At 55.8% G+C, this 21,929-nt stretch overlaps 1 protein-coding gene across 8 annotated transcripts in view; it reads right to left on the minus strand.

Annotated features, from left to right (window-relative positions):
• Positions 1 to 21,929, minus strand: part of HDAC4 (histone deacetylase 4) — a 291,082-nt gene that overhangs the window by 63,678 nt on the left and 205,475 nt on the right. For all 8 annotated transcript variants that reach the window (XM_059929089.1, XM_059929090.1, XM_059929091.1 and 5 more), the window contains 4 exons: positions 20,777 to 20,897; positions 14,439 to 14,560; positions 6,992 to 7,123; positions 3,127 to 3,239 (listed from right to left, as the gene is read on the minus strand). In XM_059929089.1, coding sequence (XP_059785072.1) covers positions 3,127 to 3,239; positions 6,992 to 7,123; positions 14,439 to 14,560; positions 20,777 to 20,897 — 488 coding nt within the window. The remainder of the gene's footprint in view (positions 1 to 3,126; positions 3,240 to 6,991; positions 7,124 to 14,438; positions 14,561 to 20,776; positions 20,898 to 21,929) is intronic.

Raw genomic sequence — 21,929 nt, forward strand, 5'->3', positions numbered from 1 at the left:
GAGCATGCAAATCAAACAACAATTAGTGAGAAATGACAAAGAAGAACCAGTATGGAGAAAAAAAATACTCAACATCATCAGTAATCTAAAAACATATCTAAAAATCTAAAAACATTTAAAAACCTATCCAGTTGGCAAAGATTTTCAAAAATGACTACAGCACCTTGACCCAGAGAAACAGAAACACACTGCTGGCTGGATCATAAATCGGCGTGCTCCTTCTGCAGGACAATTTGGCGATCCATGTCAAAAGCCTTAAAACCGGGATCTAACCTTAAATCCTAAAATCCCACTCCACCCTCAGGATGCACTCTTAGGAGATAAAGCTGGACGCACACAGACCTGGCCACAGGAGCGCTCTCTCCACGCTGTGCTACAGTGTGTCAGAGGATAAATCCATGAGGGCACGTTTACACATGGGGACGTTCAGGTTGGAAAAATCTTGTTGATGACTTGGGAACTTATTTATCACGTGTGGTTAAGTACCAGTCCCCAAGGACTTGAATTGCTGTCGTATTTCACATCTTTTTGCTTCTAGAATGAAGGTTCTTTGCTAAAAGGACACTGTCCTATTCACACTGTATCCTCCCTCACTAGACCCCCAGTGACACGTGCGGGACCAAGGGCACAGGAAGAAGAGGACGAGAAGGTGGTTGCCGTGACGCCAGCTGGTGATGTCATGGAAAATAACATTAGCGCTGGACATATAACCAATTCTCTCCTAGTTCTTCTCACAACGGACTACATAATTAAGGATGAGAAACATTTTGGGTGCTTTAAAATTTCATTTGCAAGGTTAAAAAAAATATGAGCTGAAAGTTGTCACAAGTTATTGTAAACAATGGTGGGCTACCTGTAGCCCCGGCTGGAAAGTCCATCAGAGGACAGGGCGATTACCACCCCAGGGCGTGTGCGCAGGTATTCGGTGCTTTGCAGAATTTCCTAGGTGGCTTAATGGTGTCATACTTGGAAACACACACGCACGTGATAAACTCCGTCCTCATGCTCTAAGGGCAGAGCAGGAAGGACCAGCGTTCTTCACCTGGGAGGGAAGTTAGTGCATCTTCCCCAGAGACATGGCTGCGGCCACCTTTAGTTCGTTCACATATTCAACTGTACAGTAATGATTAAAAGGCTACTTTAAAAAGTAGTCCTTTTTCTAGATTAAAAAAAAAAAAAATCAGCAAGCTATGATTTAGAGAAAGTGATTGAGATTGCCAAGGAAAGCACGATTTTGTTCCTGGATTTGTCCAGGAACAAAATAAGCAAACATTTAATGTTTGAAAGTTGTCATTTCCTCTTTATAACCAAGGCTTTTTTTTTTTTTTTTTTTACCTGATTTATTTTTAGAACTAAAGCGGCCTTCTGGGAATTGTCTGGTATGTTGATTTGTCCGCATTTCCGGTGCCGGCCATCTCCATCTGCCCTAGACGTGCTCCTCAGCTGCCCAGCTGCCCAGAAAGGCCAGGGCCGGGGCAGCGCGCCCTCTGCATGCCCCCGAATCACACTTGGCTTTCGGCATCGGCCGAATGTCCTCCCCTGGGGAGAGGCTGTCCACGGGTCCGGGGAGCCCTGCTTCCTCCATGTAAGTGGGGCGGGGAAGGTGTGGAGGTTGCTGAGCGCCCCTCAGTCAAGCAGGGAAAGGGGGTGCCGGGCCGGTGGGCCTCGCTCCCGCATGAGCACCCCGCCTCACCTCTGGACTGGAGGAGGAGCTCTCAGAGGACTGTCCCATTCTAACTGTACTTGAAATCCACAAAGGACATCCAACTGTGATCAGATTTTCAAAGACTACCCCCACGATCACAATGAATATCTAACGTAAAACATGAAAACTGCACTCTTTACGTTTCTTGTGAATCCTCTGACGTCTACCAATCTGCAGTAGCTTAATTTACATTAACATGTGATTTGTAAAAATTAACACATAATTTAAACTGGCATCCACCCAAATAAGGCATCTCTACAACATGAACCATTAGGTACATAACTGCCCGTTTTAAATAAAATCAGGATCTATGACAGCTACTGACAAGCCACATCCAGCACTCACATCTCATTCCAGGTAGCAATTTCTAGGCCAAGCTCTAAGGCTAATTACAGGTAGACCTCAGCTATGAACTCAGTCCCACAGAGAAGGATTGTTAAAACTTTTAATAATGTAAACAAGTATTTAAACCGGTAGGTTGAACTGCACAGGTAATAAAAGGAGTAGACATATAAAGGAAAAGAATAAAAGAAAATGGGGATTCGGCAAGCCAGAGGCAGTAGTACAAAATCATTTCTAGCAGTCATCTTAGTTTCTAAAAATCTGCTTATACCTTAAGCGTCTAGAAATTGGAAATGAAAATGGAGTGGACAGGTGTGCCTGTGTCCTCCAGCTAAGACTTGTCAACCCTCTGGAAGGGCAGGACTCATTTCTAAATATTTAAGGAAGAAAGTAAATACCAGTATTTGATAAATTATAGCCTCCTGTAAGTTGGAAGGAACGTAAAAATCCTCATGAGAACCTTGCAGTCAGGAGGACCGTCTGAGCAGGAAGTACACGGCACCGCTGGCTCAGTCCAGGGAAACGAGGTGTGCAGCCGGCTCCCCAGCGGTCGCCCCCGCCCTCGGGCCCCTGATACCGGTCGGCACCCGCCCGTCCCAGTGGGCACGGGAGAGACGACTGGAAGCAGGCCCTTGCGGGGGAGGGTGCCTGGCACAGGGCTGGCACGAGGCAGGAGCTCCAGAGACACTTGTGGGATGAGCCGGGGGAGAGAAAGTGAATAAAGAGGGAGATGAATGAATGGAGCGAAGGTTCTGGAACCTCCGGCCCCGAACGTGGCCCTGACCGAGGTCTGGTCAAGGGCACGACCTGCAGCCAGCCTTGGGGCCCCTCCACCTGGCCGGAGCAGCCCCCCAGAGAGAGCTCTCCCAGAACTCTCTCTGCACCCACATCCCTCTCAATCTGTAGCACACCTGGGGTCTGACCGGCAGAGGTGAGGGTTGCTGACCCCTGTGGTCAGTGGCTCCTGGTTCCTGAGATGCTTCTGAAACGCTGCCCCTGACAGTCAAGATTGAAGGGCAGCTGGAAACTGCTCTTTGGAGCCAAAAAACCAGACGTGGGCAGGAGCGCTGGGCACTGACCTCGGTCGGGATGCTGGGGACAGCGGGCGCGATCCCATTCTCCGCGCTGGCGTTCCCAGAGCTGTTGTTGGGCGAGCTGGGTGCGGAGCCCGGGGCGCTGCTGCAGGCCGAGTCTGGGGGTGGGAGAGACACCTGTGAGCCTGACTCGGGTCAGGCAAGGACACAGCTTCCGAGGCCCTGAGCTGCGCTGGCCGCCTGTCCTCAAAGCTGCACTTCTGCTTCGAGCTGGCTGACGGCAGAAGTCCCAGCAAGAAAGAACAGGACCACGGTCCCCAAACAAGGGCCATGGAGCTAATTCCCTGCTCTCAGTTTTGCTAGCGACCCCTTGTGAGCTTCGCAAGCCTGTGGCTCACCGGGGCCCCACTGGCACCTTCTAAGCTGTGCACACTCTCAACTTTATTCCCCTTTCGAAAAGTCTCATCAAGATGATCGTAAACCCCAGAAAAAGAGACCCTGAACACTTATTGATATTCTAACAAGAAAAGGCAAGAAAACACAGAGGCCAAATGACTGTGAACAGGGAAAGGTCAGGTCCACTGTGCTTGCTTACAGAGCCCCCTCGGTCAACGTGTGCTTTGAGCTAATCCTTGCATTTTCCAAACATTCAGGGAAGAGCACAGCTGGTGGCTTCTGCCATTGATCAGGGTTATCTGAAAACTCACCCCAAGATACTCTCCAAGTAGCCTTGGCGGGGGGAGTAGCCCCAGCCCACGCATCGGGGTTGGGACTGAGGCGGCCGTGTGTCCCAGCCGGGTCGGCCCCTCAGTTCCAAGAGAGCCGCCGTTGCTGTGTGTGCAAACACGCGACGTAATAGGAGGATCTTGTCTGGCTGAACGGCGTTTATCAATGGCAGCCTCTGGTTAAAACCTTCCAGAGGGAGCCAGCCTGAGCCATTTGCCTTTCCCTCCTGAGTACTCACCGACCACGGGCACTGACGACTTAAGACTCTGCCCTGATCTGGGCTCCCAGGCTCGAGGAGGGGAGGCCTGGGCCACGTCCCTAAGCTGGCGCCCCGAGGGTGCTCAGCAGGCCACCCTTCAGCGCACGAGACCACGGAGCTGCCCGCGGGGGCTGGCGGACCCTGAAACCTGGTTCCAGCTGAACTCGGGGTGACAGTGAGGAGGCTGAGGGTGCTGGTGTGGACGGCAGTGCCCATCCCCCAGCGCCCAACCCCACAGGCCCGGCTCACTCGGGGAAGGAGACCTGACCCCAAGGGCACATGCACGACCCCCTCAACCCAGGGGACCGTGAGCGCTCTCATCCTCTCCACCGAGCAGCGGTCCCCCTCGGGACACCCTGGCAGCAAGTGGCTCTCTCCACTCGAGGGCCCGCCCCGCCCTCCGGGGCACTGATGGTGAACTCAGGCCCCGGCTCCCCTCCCTCCTCCCACCAGATCCAGAGCCTGGTCTCCGCCCAGTGAAGTCACATTCACATGCGCCCCCCTGACCGGGGGCGGTTGGGAAGGCCACCTGGGCTGGCAGGTGTCACACTTCACGCGTGAAGACAGGGCTTGCTTCCCCGACCCCCATGGCAGCCATCCCCCTGCCTCGGACGCCCACGTGGTGAGCCCCTCCCATCTTCCTTTAAGCGGGCCTGTCTCAGCAGCATCGGCAGATAAATTCTCCCAGGTGTGCGTGGGAAAGCACGACAACTTTCGGGGGCAATAAAAAAATATATATCTCTCCCAACTTTTCACCCGTTTTCAACTCAATAATGTTGATTATTTTTTCATTCCACTTCAAGGAATCTGGTCTAAGAAAACAAATATAAATGCGTAATCGTCACGATATTATTTGTATCAGCACGATGGAATACCATTAAAGGTGCCAGAAAGTGTTGTGACTGATATCAAGTGAGGAAAGGATACAAGTGTACACAGGGCGTGTGACAAATGCACAGAAAAAGGACTGGAAGGAAATATGCTCAGATGTTAACGGCAATTTTCTCCGGATAGTGTTGGAGGGGCAGCTGATTCCCTCGTTTGCTTTCCCTGATGGGCACGGCTTTGACGAGGGACTGGGAACAGGCAGAGTGACACTGCCACGTCCCGGGACCTGTCTCACCATCATCTCAGCACCACCTCTGGCCTGCGTCTCACCGCCGTCCCTCCCTGTCCCCCTGTACCGGCCGGTGGAGCTGCTTCCGCGACGCTGTGGACCTCTCCTGCTCAGGGACCTTCACCACCTCCCCAGTACCCCGGGGGAGGTGCCCCCGCTCTCTCTGGGACCCTCCCTGCCTGGAACTCCTTATTTTCCAGTCTTGTGGAAAGCCAGCTCTGCTCAGAGCACCCTGCCTCTCCAGCCGCCGCGGGGTGTGCTGGCCGGGAAATCCATCCCTCATCTCCGTGCTGCCTGCATTCACCCATAGAGCTTCCCCGGGCCCGGCGTGGCCTCCACCGCTGCCCTGCCCTGCTGCCTTCGCTGTGCCCTCTTTGGGTAACACAGCCCAGGGCCAAGCTGGGGCCGCGTGCGGTGCGTTAGCTGCCCCACACGTGACGTCTGGGCTCTGGAGTTAGATCGGAAGCTCCCTGGAGGTGAGAACGCAGCTCACCATTTTGGTGCCCAGCCCGGTCCTGACACAGTCACAGGCTGACAGCACGAACGCCAGAGCCTCTGGCGCTCAGAAAGAAGCCGCCAGGGACTCCGTCCCCCCAGAGGCAGGACTGGAAATAAACGCAGGGGCCTGCCGTCCGCGGCCTGGCATCCCTCAGAGAGACGAGGTCCACGTGTGGTGAGACACACGCTCCAACTCATTCGGGGCCCGAGTCTGAACGGAATCCCCCAGGCAGAGGATCTTGAGGTGACACTTTTCCCTGATCTCTCTACCAGAATGACCACACGATGACAAAGATGAGCCCCCGGGCATGAGGCCTCAGGCTCCGCTTCACACAAACCCACGAAGTCCAGAAGCAGACCCTCGGACTAGGGGTTTCAGCCCCGGGCTGCGGGACAGGGCTGAGGGCACTCCGGCTCTCATCCCATCCCAGGCCCTGGACTCAGATCTGAGTGTGAGGTTCCCGGCCCCTCACGTGGGGAGCACCAGCACCCAGGAGCCCCTCCTCCTTCCCTGGGAACTTGGCCCTGAAGGACGCTGTCGAGAGCCCTGGTTTTCCCACCAAACCCTGCACTTGGTGCAAACAAGGTCCCGCCCCTCCTGTTACCAGGCCGCCTGAGCAGCCCCTCTGTCCCGTGATTTTAGGGCTGGTGGATGTGCACCCTCTGGAAGTGGGGTGCACGCCCAGGAAGTGAGGTGCGCCCTAGGGACTGGGGTGTGTGTCGGGAAGTGGGGTGCATCCCAGGACGGGGCTCTGCCTGGTGGGTGTGCTTCCCCGAGGCGGCCGCTAGGTGGGGGCCGAGAGCAGCGCGTGAACGGAGACTCGGAAACTCCCAGGCTCCCTCCTCCTTCCCCCGCCCCTGTCCGTCCCACTCTTCCCAGGAAGATTCTCACGCTCTCCAGTGGTTCAGACACTGTTTAATGGGCAGTGGGGCAGGTAGGAAACGTGGCATTCACCACTGCTAGGGCAGGATCAGTTAAAACCCCACCTTCGGGGAAGCCTCCACTTAAAATTCCTGAAAGTCTCCTGTGACGTCAGGAGGTCTGACTGCTCTCACCTGCCGGGCTGGGTCAAGGTCGGGAACAGGACACGCTGCCGTACAGGGATAGGGACGGATAGGGACGGGCCTGAGACCCCCTGCTGGGGCGCCAACCGTGGCCCTGGGACTCCTGGGGCTGGCACTGCGGGCACAAGAGCCCTTGGGGCGGGGGGCGGGCGGCGGTGGGGACGTGCGGAGAGGCAGGTTTCGGTGCTGAAGGGACAGCGCACAGGAGAGCCTCTCAGAGGGCAGCGGGGTTTGCACGAACATACCTGTGACATCCAAAGGACGCTTTTTTAGAGCCGTGACCACTGGACCATCTTTCCTGCGTAACAGGGGGCTGCTCCGTCTTTCAGCCACTTTCTGCTTTAGCCTGGAGCGTAATTTCAGATTGGGTTCAGAAGCTGCACGAAAAGGAGACACCATTACAAGCAGGCAGACACAAATGGGGTCAAGGTTATCTCGTGGGCAGTGTAAGACTATGCTCATTGGGTAAATATTAGCTGAACCCAGATGCGGTGTTCCAGGGTGGAGCAAGGCGGCAACCTGAGGCCTCGGGCAGAAGACGTCCAGCCCCATCCATCAGTCCAAACACTGACTCAAACGTGCCTGATGCCTTCAGTGAACTGTCTGCGACAGAGGGTTATATACACGTTCGAGCGGCCACTGTGTTTACAAGGAGCTGGGAGGAAACCTTGCCATCAGCGATGGTTTTGGGGCTCTGGCCCACGAATGTTACTATGACCCCTACATTACAGACTTTCCCGTTCACCTGAGAATCACAAATTCCTCCCTCAGGTAACAGCCCAGGAGCCAGCTGCCCACTCGAGCTCCCGGCCACCGAGAGGGTGCTAAGGTCAAACCGCCCAGGGGAGAGGATTAGCCATGCTGCCTGCAGGTGTTCGCCTGACCCCTGGGCACAGGTGCTTAGGCTTGGTTTGGTTTTGGTTAACAGCTCTGCTTGTGTGCGTGGAGCCCTTTGCAAACCCGCATCTTTAAGCCCACGGTGGTCCCAGCCTCTGCGCCTGGAGCCCAGACCACCCCCCAAGCTGGGCCAGTCCAGTCCCACATCGGGGGTGGGCCGTCTTGGGAAGAGGGCAGCCTCACACAGCCGGGGCCCTCCCGGTGGCCTCCAGACACAGGAATCTCAGCCCCACAGGCCAGCAGCTCGGGGGTCCAGGACAGTGGTAAGACCACCACCCCGGAGACGTGTGTGTTCCGAGGCTTTCCTCAACTACATTCAAGCTTCTACTACTTGTGGATTTGCAAACCGGCGAGTTTTTTTACCTTTTGTTTTTGTTTTTGTTTTTAATCAGCTACCCTGCTGTTTTTAATCTTTCTGGAACAGGAAGTTTACTGCTGTCTAGAGCAACAAGCAACACAACCAAATTCCCCCCGGAATCGGACGTAAGCTGGTTTGGGTTATAAGAACCGGGCCATGTGTGTGTCTCACGGCCACTGTGACTCTGCCCTTTGGGGAGCACAGGGGGCAGGGCTGGGGGTCCAGGCTGCCGGGTGACCCTGAAGGAGGCTCAGAGGCAAAGGACGGTTGTTCTGTGGATCCTGGAAAGAGGAGAGAGAAGCAGGCCCCCTAAACGACGCTCCCCAGAGAAATCAAAGATGTGCAAGGAAGGTGCCAGCCCTTCCCAGAGGCTCAACCTGCTCTGGAGGCACTGATTCTGGGAGAGACGCCCTCTCTGCTTTGCAGCATTTGTGTATAAAGCAAGGTTCCCTGGCAAGACTTTCATGTCGAAAGACGAAAAGGATCCAACTACAAAGCAGCCTCCCCCACCGGCTAGAGGATCCACTTCTATTGTTTTAATACTATTTTTACATTTTTGAGATAACCGTAGATTCACATTTCATTTGTTTCTATTTCTACACTGAGTTTCTTACTTTATCATTATTTAAAAAGAAAAAAGAAAGCCCAAACCCCACCAGATTAACAGGCAAGGAAACAACAACTCTTCTCCCACTAAGATCTCAGCTGAACCGACACAGGGTTTCCAGAACCACGTGTCTGGCCCGGGGACGGAAGCTGCGCCTGAGATCCAGGGCAGTGCAGCACCCACAAAAGGGAGCGCGCGGCCCCCGGCCCCAGTGGGGGCCCCTTTCAGGGGCACTGAGGTCAGTCTATCTGGAAGCAGCGCCGCCTTGTCCTGACACCACGCCCAGCAGCGAGTGAGGAAAGCGGAGACTGAGCCACCAAGGATGCCCAGGACATGGCGGGGGCAGCGGCACAGAATTCAGAGAGTGCGTGTGCTCAGAGCTGCCCTTTTTGGAATCCTGAAAGGACAGTGAAGCACGCTTCAAACAAAGGTGAAAGAGCAGAAAGAAGATATCTGAAGAAGAAGTTGAGAAATCTGAAAAATGGGAGTAAAAAGGCCCAACGTCAAATTAACAAAAACGCCAGGAGAGGACAGAGCAAACGGAGCAGGGAAAATCACTGGCAAAGTAATTCGAGGTGTACTGCTCCATCAGAGGAGACCCGGCGCCCCAAAGGGGTCAGCGTGGGCTCGCTGTGGCCTGCAGCCCCTCGCCGGGGGGCGTCCACAGAGGTTTCAGAGCTGCAGGGCCCAAGGGTCTACCTTGCGAGCAGTGTCGGGTTCTGCAGCGGCCACTCCCGGGGCAAGACGAGGACCTGAAAGTCCTGAAGGAAAGTGGCTTCTAGACCCAACCACATCATCCATCACGTGGGAGCCAGAATAAATGCATTCACCAGCATGCGAGGCCTCAAGAGATTCACATTCCACGCGCCATTTCTCAGAAAGCTTGGAAGAGCTGCACAACCAAGATGAAGGAGACCACACACAAAGGAGCCCGTGGAGTCCAGGGAAGAGGCCACGTCTCCCCAGGACACCATGCGGGGGGTCCAGGGGCCATGGGGGGCTTCCGGGCTGGAGCAGAGCTTCCGGACTACCTGCCGTGGAAGAGGGGCTCCTCCATCTGCCAAAGCGTGCGGACGAACTGAAAGCAAGTACAGGGACACATGGGGATGAACTGAAAGCAAGTACAGGGACACATGGGGACGAACTGAAAGCAAGTACAGGGACACGTGCGGACGAACTGAAAGCAAGTACAGGGACACATGGGGAATATGGCCAACGTTTTATAATAACTACACACGGAATATGACCTTTAAAAACTGTCCGGTGTACAATATTGTACATCAACTATGCCTCAATTAAAAAAAAAACAAACAACCCAGGCACACAGGAAACTAAGCAAATGAAAGGGTTAGGGCAGGGCCAGGCAGGGTGGGTCAGCCGTTTCCCGAGTGAACCTTGCGGGGCTCTTTGATTTATGGACATTTATTTACTTCTATAACAATAAAAAATAGAAAGACAAAAGACAGACTAGAATATAATTTTTTGTAGCGTACATGACAGACACAGGATTGGTATTAACGTATAAAGCAACAAGGAAAAAAAAAACCAGCCAAGAGAAAAGCGTATGGCTGAGCTGCCTTTAAACACTGGACGTTTAGGGACGCTCCCTGGGTGACCGGTATGGTCGCAGACGCTGGGCACAGGGGGTGGACGGGAAAGACACGGTCTGGCCGGAAGCCCTGCTGCCTGGCTCAGGAGCACCGGGCACCCCGCGCCACGGGAGCGGGCAGAGGGCTTCTGCAACACAGCACTCGGCTTACTCCCTGGTGGGGAAGATGGAAAGTAAACAGGGACACCCAAACCCCACTAACGATGACAGAACTGCTCTTTGGAACATCAGAGACGCGGTGACTTCCGCACCCATCACACCGGCTCGAGTGACTGGTGGTAGCACCCCACGAGTGACGTGGGATAGGGGCCTCTCACAAGCGGCTGGCAGGGGACTGCGTGCCCGGCTCTCTACGCTACGCACGCTCACCCGAACTGGCAGTTCCATTTTCAGGAGTCTATCCTACAGAAACAGTGAGCAAAGGGACCTATATTTGTGGGCAAAATAAAAACTAGAAAACTGTTACAACTGCTGTAATTTTCGCATGTTGGGATAATATAGAAAAAGGTGCTGATCTTAATACATTGAAATGGAGTGGTATCCATGATACAGTGTTAACTGAAAAATAAAGTTGCAGCCAAAGGGCAAAGCAGGTGTTTTTGTTGACAAAGAGACTGTCTGTACACATCACACACACACACACACACACACACACACACATGCACACCCTACACAAAGGCACAGACCACATCTGTGCAGAGAGGTGCCAAACCAGTAACGGGAGCTGTCTCTGGGGGGTAAGATGCAGATGTGTGCATTTTACTTATGCTTTAATTTGTCGTATGTATGCATTCCTTTTGTGATTTTTTAATTAAAAAAGCACTCTACTTGATCCTTAAGACTGGTATTTTTCTACACCCTCTTTCCTACTCAGTAGTTTCAATAGCGTATTTCAGGTGGCCATCAAGCTCAGACATGAACAGTGCCTATCTGAAAAAGATTCGTTCAAGATCTCACTTCTCATGTGAGAAGGAGTCCAAGTTTGATAGAAATCGAAGTTTGAAGTGAGGCCCTTCTCAACGTAGACACTGCCTAGTACCTGACCGTACTCGCCATCTCTACACGTTTCTTTGGAAAAGCACAACAAAGCCTTTTTGAAAACCTTCTGGGCACATTCACACCCATTGTGTAATGAGCACAAAGTTGATGGAAGACAGCCCAGTACAAAAGCCCCCTGAGGGGGCCGGAAGCTGAGGGGACCCGGCAGGGCCAGGTACTGTGGAGCGAACCCCCTTCTCCCCGCCCCGGCAGCTCAGAAAGGGCCGATTCCCTGGCCCGGCCCTGAGCAAGGGCCGCAGGGCATCTACCGCCCTGCACCTGACGCATACAAAACACACCCAGGTACAACTGTGCACTGTGTGGGCGTTGCCCACAACTGCCCAGGCCGCCAGGATGCCACGGGTTCCGCAAACTGCATCAGAACAACGCATGGACCACGGGGCGACCGGTCCCTTCCCAAACTGCAGAGGCGATCATCACGTGTGACAAAGGCGGCTGTGCCCTCTTCTCTGGTGACCTCGAACCACGCTACACGTGGACGTAAAATAAACTAGCACAACTACTGTTCAGCTCACCAGGAGGCAGGGAAAGCTTCGCTTACTCACTGACAACATGTGGCCACAGTGACCAGAGACACCCCGTTCTGCCCCGGCTGCTGAGTGCCGCCTTGCCTCCGGCAGACCCTTATCAGGCGGTGGAGGCCCTGCTGGGGTGCAGGCTGCGGAGTGGGGCCCCCCAGAGGCAGCCCATCGGGCCAGGGCCCCTGCAGAGACCTGAGACGGGGCCTCGGTCCGTTCTACCTGTACTGGAGTGAAAACCTAGCTTTGCCCGCCACGTGCCTGGGCCCCCTCCCTGGCCGGGCCCCGCAGGCGGAACGTGACGTCCACCCTGGGCCTGGAACCTGCCGTTCACCTCCTCTTGCGGGGCTGGAAGAGGCTGAGGACTGTGGCCCGTCGCCCCGCCCGCCACACCAGCTCAGGGCCCGGCACCCAGGAAGCGCCCGGCCACTGCTCGCTCACTAATCGCAGGGAAGACACAGGCGGGTTGGCAGCCGCTGCTCGGGCTCGGGCACGCGGCACTGCCTTGGATTGAGCGCACCCCCTGCAGGCTAAGTGCCAGGAACCCAGTGGACCGCGGCTTACGGTCCTGGGACCCGGCAAGGCACCCAGCGCGAGTGTCCACCCAGGGGCCACTGCCAGCCCTGAGCTGGTAACAGCCACGCGGCTCCCTGCAGACCTAGACTCTGTCCCCTGGGGCCGTCCAGGAACCACTGGGACAGCAGTCGCTGACAGCAGGGTCGTAAAGGCTCACTGAGGGGTTTTCAGTGACTGGATTGGGTAAAGCGGGCCATAAGTATGCCCCAGGCTCACTCTACAAACCGGACCCTGCCACCCCCGGGGGAACACTGACAGGGAAGGGCGGGAGAGGGGCTGGAGGCGTGGCTCCGTGTCCCTGGTGGCCTCACTGGCGGCTGTGTGCACGGCCCACGAGCGGCCAAATCCTCCCTTCTGCCCCTGACCCCCACCCGCCCCCCGACCTGCCCTCTGAGGCAGCAGCCCCACAACGGATCCACCCCTGAAGTAGCGGCACTGCTGCCCCATTTCACAGATGTGCAAACTCGCTCGGCGAGGCTGTCTGCCCAGGACGCTGGACGGTGAGGGCCAGGCTGACTGCAAAGCTGTCCCTCGTGAAGCAGCGCGGCTTCAGCCAGCGATGGAGAGAAGCCTGTCGTGTTTCCCGTATCTCAGCAACCGACCAGTGTTTCCCGTGAACAGCTGCTTCCCTCGGGGGAAGAGACAGGTGTGCTCTCCAGAGAGGAAGGGCCCTGAGAGAGGCGGACGGCTCGGCCCGGTGGCCAGGACCCCAGTCCTCCACGTCCTCCGGAGTCGGCTGCTCCAGGGGCCGTGGGCACCACGCCTGCCACACCCAGGGCGGGAAAAAGCACCGTGCGCTCAGTGTACCCACTTTACTGATGAGAGACTGAGGCCAGGAGAGCCTCAGTCATCTGTCGTGCGGCACAGAGCTGCAAACCAGGTGGGAGAGACCCGCCGGGCTGCGGGATCACCGCCCACCCGCTCAGAGCCCTGCCACCCCGGCTGCGCTCCCACTAGGGCCAGGCTTCCCGGGGCAGGCGCGGCCTTTGTCTCCTTGCCCGGGGTCTTTCCAAGCACTGGCCCTCGTTTCGCTGATTGGAGCATGGCAGATCACAGCCCCAGCCTCCAGAACGGGGGCGTGGAGGGCAACATGGGGGAGCCGGCCGGGGGGCCGACAGACGCCCCTTTCTACGGAGCCCGCAGGCTCTCAGGGTGAAGCCCACGCCCTTCTTGGGGGACCATGGGTGACAGTCACGCACTCGAACTGGAGAAGAGAGGACAGAAGCTGCGCTTTCACCTTCACCAATGGATGCAACCCCGCCCATGTGGGCAGACGCCTCCCCTCTGACACAGGGCGGGGGGCTCTGCCGACCCCACCGCACGCTGGGGCCCCTCCCTCCCACACCTGCGCTGGGGTCAAGTCCACGGAGGCTGAGCTGAACTCCCCCTCCCTTCACCTCCGGCTCCCGTTCGGGGTTTGCTACACCACATGCTCTCCGGGGCGCAGCTCTGCCTCCCGAGAGGCCCCACGTCTTCTGTCCTTAGGACGCGGCGGCAGGGGAGCCTCCGGCCCCGCTCCCAATACCTCATCCCTCGGGGGAAGAAGCTGCTTTAGAGCATTTCTGTCCACAATGGACCAAAATCCTTTGGGGGAAACAAAACTCGTCTTCACGAAGGAAAAGCTGTGTCGCACGGACCCATTTCCATGAAGCAGGCGCCCGGCATCTCCCACGCGGCCCTGCGGCCGTGGGCTCCACCTGCCACCTCTGAGACCGGGGCAGCCGGCCCTCCACAGCCCAGACCCTCACTTCTCGGGGGCAAAGCTTCCAGAAACACCTCTCTTCCGGCCCCTGGCCTTCTGGCCACCCTAATGCACGGCCCACGGCCGGTCTGATTTTTCTTAAAAGGCGTTGCCCGCTTAAACCGTCACCGCTGGAGAAAGTGCAAGAGCCCTGGGAGCCCTGCTTGTGTCTAACACACTTATCCTTCTGGTTTGTGAGGCAACTGCTGACGTAAGCCTGAGATGCGCACCTGAGAGGCCCCCCAGGACACAGTGAGCTTTGTCCCCGTACAGGTTTCCCTCCCCGTGTGGGACCCCCTCCCCGCCCGCCGCAGCCCCCGCACCGACCTGTCTTTCTGAGAGGAAAGTCATCTTTGGCGTCGTACATGCCCAGGACCGGGTGGCTGTAGGAGACCGACGCCCCGCTCTGGGGCGGGGAGCTCTGGTCCAGGGAGCTGTGCTGCGTCTTCCTGCAGAGAACGGGCAGGACAGAGGCTTAGTGACCCGCGCGCACGGGCACACGTGGCCGTGCAGAGGGACCGCGCACGGGAGCCCTGCACAGGTCCCCACGACGCCGGGCCTCCCTCTGACGCGCCAGCCCAGTTCGCAGCCGGCCTCCCGGGCACACTGGCCTCCTCTCTGGGGCAAGACTGAAACGACACAAAACCGACACTGAACAAGCGAACAAACGCCGACCGCAGCCTCCCCTGCCGGGCCCTCGGCGCCGGGGACAGCAGGCCGGCACGACCGCACGCCCGTGGTCCCGGCGCCTGGGCTCTGCCCAGCCTCTTCTCTCGGGTGTCTCCCGACCGGGTCTGTTCTCAGGCTGGCGGGGGGGTGGGGTGGGGTGTCACCACTGGCCACAGAGGGGACGGTCCTCAGGACACAGGGAACAGAGGGAGACAGATGGGCTCCAGGTGTAAGGGACACAGGCGTGCCGGACGCAGCTGAGACCTGGCGGGGGACTTCGGGGACAGTGCTGGTGACGTCTGGTTCTTGAGGGCAGGAGCCACGTGGGGACTTCCCTTCAGCACAAGTGCCTTCACGGGGATAGTGGCCCCAGCCAGCTCCCCTTCCTCGGGGAGGGAGGGGTTGGCGGCAGCACCTCTGCCCTGGGAGCTGATTCATGAGATTGACTTGCTTTATGAGCAGCCGGGCACAACGCAAAATCCCTGAAAGGGCCGGACAGGGGCGGCCGCCAGAAGGAGGCTCCACGTGGGGATCAGGCCTCGGGGTGAGGAGGGGCGCGGCCGGGCTTGGGATGACCGTCAGCACACGCTCTGCGGGTGGGACTGCCCGCTCAGCCTCACCGGAAGCACTGAAGGTGTAATGAACTCTGCGAGTCTTTAAACTGTGTAACCCGCTTAATGACTTGAAACGAATTTGCCAACTTACTTATGTGGAATTTGCTAGACTATTTATTTGAACACACAGCACTCCACATCTACGCACCTGGTGTTGTTTGAATTAAGAATGTGAGCACTTACATGCTTACAGGTGGATATTTAAATATTTGAGAGCAAACCGGTGCAGAGAACGTGGTGATCACGGAGCCCCGTCCCAGGATCCCAGCTGGCAGCATCATGGGAAGCGCCCAGGGAGCCCCGGAGAACCGCCCTGCCAGGCTGCGCAGCCCCTCTGCCCCGTGCACAGCACCTCCCAATCAGGACGCGTGTCAAGGGCGCCAGGGCCGGACCGGCCACCCTCACGCTGGCTGTGACCTCTTCATGTTGTGCCGCCAGGCCTCACCTCGGGGGGCCATCCTTGCACAACCCCATTAGAGGTCTGAGGGCAACTCTCTCTGCACCTGACATCTTCAGGCCGCATCCTCCAGGGAGCATGGCCTTGGCCGGTTCCCAAACCTCTCCTTCAGTGCCAAGTTCTAACCTGGGAAAGAGTTCACTTTCTCCTTCATAAGAAACATGGAAGGGCCTGTGTGTGTATTATGTGATTTTAAAAAAAGGATAATCATGATTAATAAAATATTATAGGTAATAATAACTCTTATAGTTATACTTTAATGGTAGAGTTTGTTTGTAATTAAGCCAGAAGTAGGAAAAGCTACTTGTTTAAGATCTAACACATTTTCTCTTCTCTTTTGATCTCTTGAGTTGCTGTCAGTATTCACATCCTCACTTTCTTGTCCAGCCTTAGAATGAGCTAGAACAGGAGGCAGCTGACATGAATCTGCCTGTGTGCTGGCCTGAGAGCTCTCAGCAGACCTGCTCTGCATGGTCCAAGAGAGCGTGGCCCAGAGCAGGCAGCCGGACCGACCCAGCTGGTACCAGCGCGGAAGAATCCAGACTTCAAGAGTGACGCATGTCACGCACAGCGGCCTGCGCAAAACCGGGGAAAACCAACTCCCCACTAGATGCCCCGCGCTCAGGGCTCCCAAGGAAAACACAGGCCACCTGCCCTCCGGGGGGGGGGCACCCGTCCCTCATCACACAGCCCAGGGCTCACACCTGCCCGCAGGCAAGCAAGAGTCTGGACGTGTGAGCCAAAGCCAAGTCCTGTCCCTGGCTGCAAGCACACTTAACACGCGCACACACACCACCCTTGTACCCCGGGGGCAGAACCTGAATTGCCGCTCTTCTGTCTAACTCAGTCCCAACCAGAATCAGTCTTCCAGGTTTTCAACCCTTCATTCCAGCCAGGGCAGGAAGCAGCCGGGGTGTGTCTCTGCTGTGACCCTGGCTGATGGGAGGGGCACCTTGTCTTAAAGACAATCTTCCCTGATGAAGATGGAAAAACAAATATGCCTTGTTTTCTTTCTAAACGTTCCTCTGACTGTAATACAGAATAAAGCTAAACACAAATTCGGCCATTTCAATTCTATCAACCACTGGCCTTTCCTATTACCTCAGATTTATGCAGGTGATTTAAAATAAATAAAACTTGTAATCAGTCACGCCAGCACTGTCCAACAGAAGTAACACAAGCTACATGTGTAATTTAAAATTCTCTCATAGACACGTGCACATGAGCAAAACGGAAGCAGTGAAATCAACTTCAGTGTTCTCCTTAACCCAATTTATCCCAAATCCTATCATTTCAACATGTAATCAATCTAAAAAGTATTAATGAAATAGTCCCCGTGCTTTTCTCCCACAAGGCTCTGAGATCCGGCGTGTCTGACGTTCACAGCTCGTCTCAATCTGAACAGCCCGCTTCAGCGCCCTGGACCCCCTGGCTGGTGGACAGTCTCCTACGATGAGCTTCAAGCTGGGGGTTCCCACACGGGTACACCGTGGAACCACCACGCCAGTAACGACACAGAGCAGCGCCACCTTCACAGAAGGCCCACTGCCCTTTGGCAAGGGATCTCCACCCCCGGCCCCTGCCGCCTGGCTTCCTGTCACTACAGCTCGGCTGTGCTGACCCTAGAACTGCTTGCAAAGGCACCGCAAGGCACAGACTCTGCGTCTTCGACCAAGCTTGACGTTTCTAGGTGTTGGCGGGCAGCCCTGGGCCTCGCTGAGCAGCAGACTAGCGAGCGGGTGCCCCCGTGCTTCACCACTCACCTGCTGGCGGGCACTCGGCTGCTTCCGTTCCCTGGCGATCATGAATAAAGCTGCTATGACCATGGGGACACAAGTCTTTGCCCGGATGGAAGACTTTCCTTCTCTTGGAGAAACACCTAGGAGCGTGGCCAGGTCATGGGGTGGGCGTATGTTTACCTTCATAGGAAACTGCCACGGTGGCTGTGCCACTTCAATCCCCACTGGACACATGTAGGGGTCCAGGGCCTCCACGCTTTGGCCGACACTGGGTTTGTTCAATTTCAAACCCACTGGGTGTGAGGGGGCATCTTGCTGTGCATTGCATTTCCTGGATGACTCACCATCTTTTCATGTACTTACTGACCATTTGCATCTTTATTTTGTGAGGTATTGGGTCACGTCTTTTGCCCATACTTTTTCAGTAGTTGCCTGTTTTTTGTTATTGAGTTGTAGGAGCTCTTTATATGTTTTGGATCAAGTGCTCTGTCAGATACATGCATTGCGAATATTTTCTTCCTGCCTGTGCCTTGCCTTTTTATTTTCTAAGGGTGCCTTTCAAAGAGTGAAAGTTTTACATTTTGATTAAGTTTATGTTTTTTGGTTTATAGTTGAAGATTTTGGTGTTTTAAGAACTCTTTGCCTACCTCTTCCCCAAGGTCATGAAAACTTTTTCCTATGTTTCCTTCTGGAAGTTTTAACAACTTAGCTTTTATGTTCAGGTCCATGACACTTAAGCTGACTATCATGTATGGCACGAAGCCAGGGCTGAGGTGCGGTTCTTTCCCTGTCAAGATTGGTTTTCCAGCAAAGTTTTGCCTTCATGCAGCAAGTGAATGTGGTCCATGATCTGGTTTGGTTTTGGGTAACAAAACGAGAAAGGTGCCAAACCCAACGCAAACAAACCCATCCCCGGCTGACTCCGCTGAGACGAGTCCTTCCCCACTGCAACCTGCACGGCCCAGTCCCCCGGGAAAGAGGGAGCTCCCCACCAAATGCTGGACCCGGGCAAGCAAGCCTCTGCCAGGTCTCAGCCGCTCTGCTCACCAGGGAGCGGCACGTCAGCCCCTTCTGGCACCCTGCCCCCAGGCCTAGCCGCCCTGCATGCCCCCACCTGCCCCTTCTCGGCTCCCAGGTGCTCCTTGCTGACCCCTCCTCCCCAAAGCCCTTCCTCCCTTCCAACCTCTTGGCACGTGCAGCTCTGCGGAGACCACCCCTCCCCTGGAGCCCCCAGCACTTTCCCATCCTGCGGGCTCCGTCCTCCCCGTCAGGTACAAGCACATTATCAAGGCCTCTATTCCTGCCAGGCTGGACACCTCACCCCACCCCTCACGGGGGGTCCTGGCACCAGCCGTCCCGATCTTCTCTTCACGTCACTGTGGCCACTGTCCGAAGACCCCAGTGTGGTCGACCATGACCTCTGCTCTCACCACCCAACCTCCTTTGGGCCCACAGTGCTCTTACTGCTGCTCCCGAACCCCCCAGCTGGTCTCGCCTCCCCGGGACAGGCCCTCTCCTGAAATGGCTCCTGGCACTTCCCGACCCTCGGATCACATCCCCTCCCCCATGGAGGGTCTAGGAGCACCTCCCCACCCCTGCCCTACCGGGCTACTCCTGGGCGGTCCCCACGTCCTCACCCGCCCTACCTGACCTACTACGCTGCAGGGCATCTGCCTGGCAATCCCCCCCAAGGGGGGAAATGGAGCTTTCCCACTGCAACACCCAGGGGGCGGTCACTAGTGGGGAGACCACGGATCGGTGCCGCCACGTCGTGGGGTCCCCAGGTGTGCTGCCCCAGAACTCTCCATCGCTCCGGGGCACGTGGCCGCGGTGAACGGCTTTTCGGGGGCCACGGCTGCCGCCTCTGCTCGGGGCGAGTCGTGTCACTGGCTGAACGGCAGGGACAGCACCTGCTCGCGTGCATGCGGCCTGGGCGTCGGTGTGGCACGAGCGGCTGCAGACACTGAGAGCAGAGACGGCCTCGGAACAGAAATGCCTTCCGTGCTGTACCACGATAACCAGCATCATCTACTGACACAAATGGGTTCATTCCAGTGGGATCTGGCGGCATTTTAGCAAAACTGTTGTCCATCTGGGGGCTCCAGAAGAGCTACATGTTCCCCCCAATGAATTAATGATAATCACATTTTCATTTACGAAAACTACCCTATGAGGTTTCTTCCAGAACAAAAAAAAACCCTTCGAAGTTGTAGAAAAGTATATTCAAAGCAAAAATCTGAGGCACCTCTGACCATGGTTTAAAGCCACATAACTTTGTCACTCCACTTCCAACTCGGCATGTGTCAACCGCCAGCCCCGCTGAGCCGCGCACGGGCCCAGAGGGAAGTCCCCCGCACACGGGCATCCTGGCCACAGAGCTAAAGACTTCTTTGGCTTTCAGTTCTGAGCACGAACAAGGCACTTCGTGGTCTCTGTCAATTATGCAGGCTCTGGGAGAGGGTTCTTAGTATAAAAACAATAAAAAGGCCACAGGTGCTTTTGACTTGCCTGGGAATCAATAACACATCGGGTAGAAGTTCGGGAGGTGCACACGGATGATTTAGACCAGAGTTCCTTTTTAAGAGGTTCTTTTTGTGGCCAAAAAATTGCATGAGAAGCCAAGAATAATGGTTAGGCACTAGACCCATGAACATCTCTTTAAGGTTTGTTTAAAGATAGGCCCCCTCGGGCTTCCCTGGTGGCGCAGTGGTTGAGAATCCGCCTGCCAATGCAGGGGACACGGGTTCGAGCCCTGGTCTGGGAAGATCCCACATGCCGCGGAGCGGCTGGGCCCGTGAGCCACAACTACTGAGCCCGCGCGTCTGGAGCCTGTGCTGCGCAACAAGAGAGGCCGCGATAGTGAGAGGCCCGTGCACCGCGATGAAGAGTGGCCCCCACTTGCCGCAACTAGAGAAAGCCCTCACACAGAAACGAAGACCCAACACAGCCATAAATAAATAAATAAATAAATTAATTAAAAAAAAAAAAAAAAAAAAAGATAGGCCCCCTCCGCACCTGGACGACGGTCACGTGCATTCAACAGACCACTCTGGTCTGACCACATGTGCTGCTGGCTCATGGAGTTTCTAATTCCATGCCCTCCAGGGTGAAGAACTGAGCACCACTCCGGTCTACCCCCAGACCCCGTGCACCCGGGCGCAGGGGAGACCCGGCCCCTCCACTTACCCATACCAGTAGCGAGGGTCACTGGACATGCAGTGGTTCAGGTTCCGGTGGGCCAGCGCCTTCTTTTTATTGAGGACAAACTCCTGTAGCTTCATCTTCACTTCTGTGCTGGCCACAGCACCTGGCGCGGGAGAAAGCAGAGGCGGGTGATTCAAGGCTCTGCCCCGGGGGACCCTGAACCACGTGCCAGAAAAGGCAGGAAAGGGACGGAGAGGGTGGGATTCCCATTCAGGACGCTGCCGACGCCAGAGAGCATCTCAAGGAAAAGAGAAGGACAGGAGGGCTTGAAGGAAGAGATCTTCTTCCCAGGAGTATTTTACGTAATTGCATCCTATTTAAAATGCAGCGGTAATCAGCACAAAATCCTATTGCTACCTAACACAAACCCACTGCTGAAGGAAGTTCTAATATTCTTACATAAAAGGAGGTCGTGAATTAGGCGGAGCAGCAGGGTGGTTTCTTTCTCACTGTAGCAAGAAGGAACAGAGCCTCAGAGAAAAGGTTCTGTGCAAACTGAAGCATCGTGCCTGCAACCCGTGCGACAGGGGTGAGGCGTGCCTCCCGGGACCTGGGCAGAGGGCAGGGCAGGGCAGCTGGGGTCCCTTCCAACGCTGTCAGGGGGTGTCCCTGCTCCTTCCAGCCTACAGCCACCTACTGAGACAAAGTGCATTTCACCAAGTTGGACTAAAGCTGAAATTTTGGGTTCTGTGTTTCTTCCTGGTGGTTGTAGCGGTTGTTCACAGCCCCATTAGAGAAAACTGGCCAATTTGAGAAACAGACACACACAAATAAAGTCCAAGCCCACCACCCTGACTCAAGGTGTGCCGGCACCTCATCCGTTTTCCTCAGAGCTGCAATCAGACTCCAGGGCACTTCGGACCCATCCTTCCATTAGAGACAGCGGTGAGTGTTTTCCCCGTTGTCACACAGAATTCAAACAGCATTTGTAATGGTGGGAAAACGCTTCATGAGGTGAGCGATGCAGAGTTTACAAAACCCTCTCCCAACTGGGAGACGTTTTTAGACATTTCCTTTCGTTGTTCTTGTTAGAAACCATGTCGTGTCAACATTTATAAGTAAATATCATCCCCCACGCTTAGGATTATGTCCTCTGAAGAGATGTGCAAAATGCCTACATCCGACAAGACAATAT

The sequence above is a fragment of the Balaenoptera ricei genome, chromosome 7 (assembly GCF_028023285.1).
Source record: "Balaenoptera ricei isolate mBalRic1 chromosome 7, mBalRic1.hap2, whole genome shotgun sequence".
Taxonomy (NCBI): Eukaryota; Metazoa; Chordata; class Mammalia; order Artiodactyla; family Balaenopteridae; genus Balaenoptera; species Balaenoptera ricei.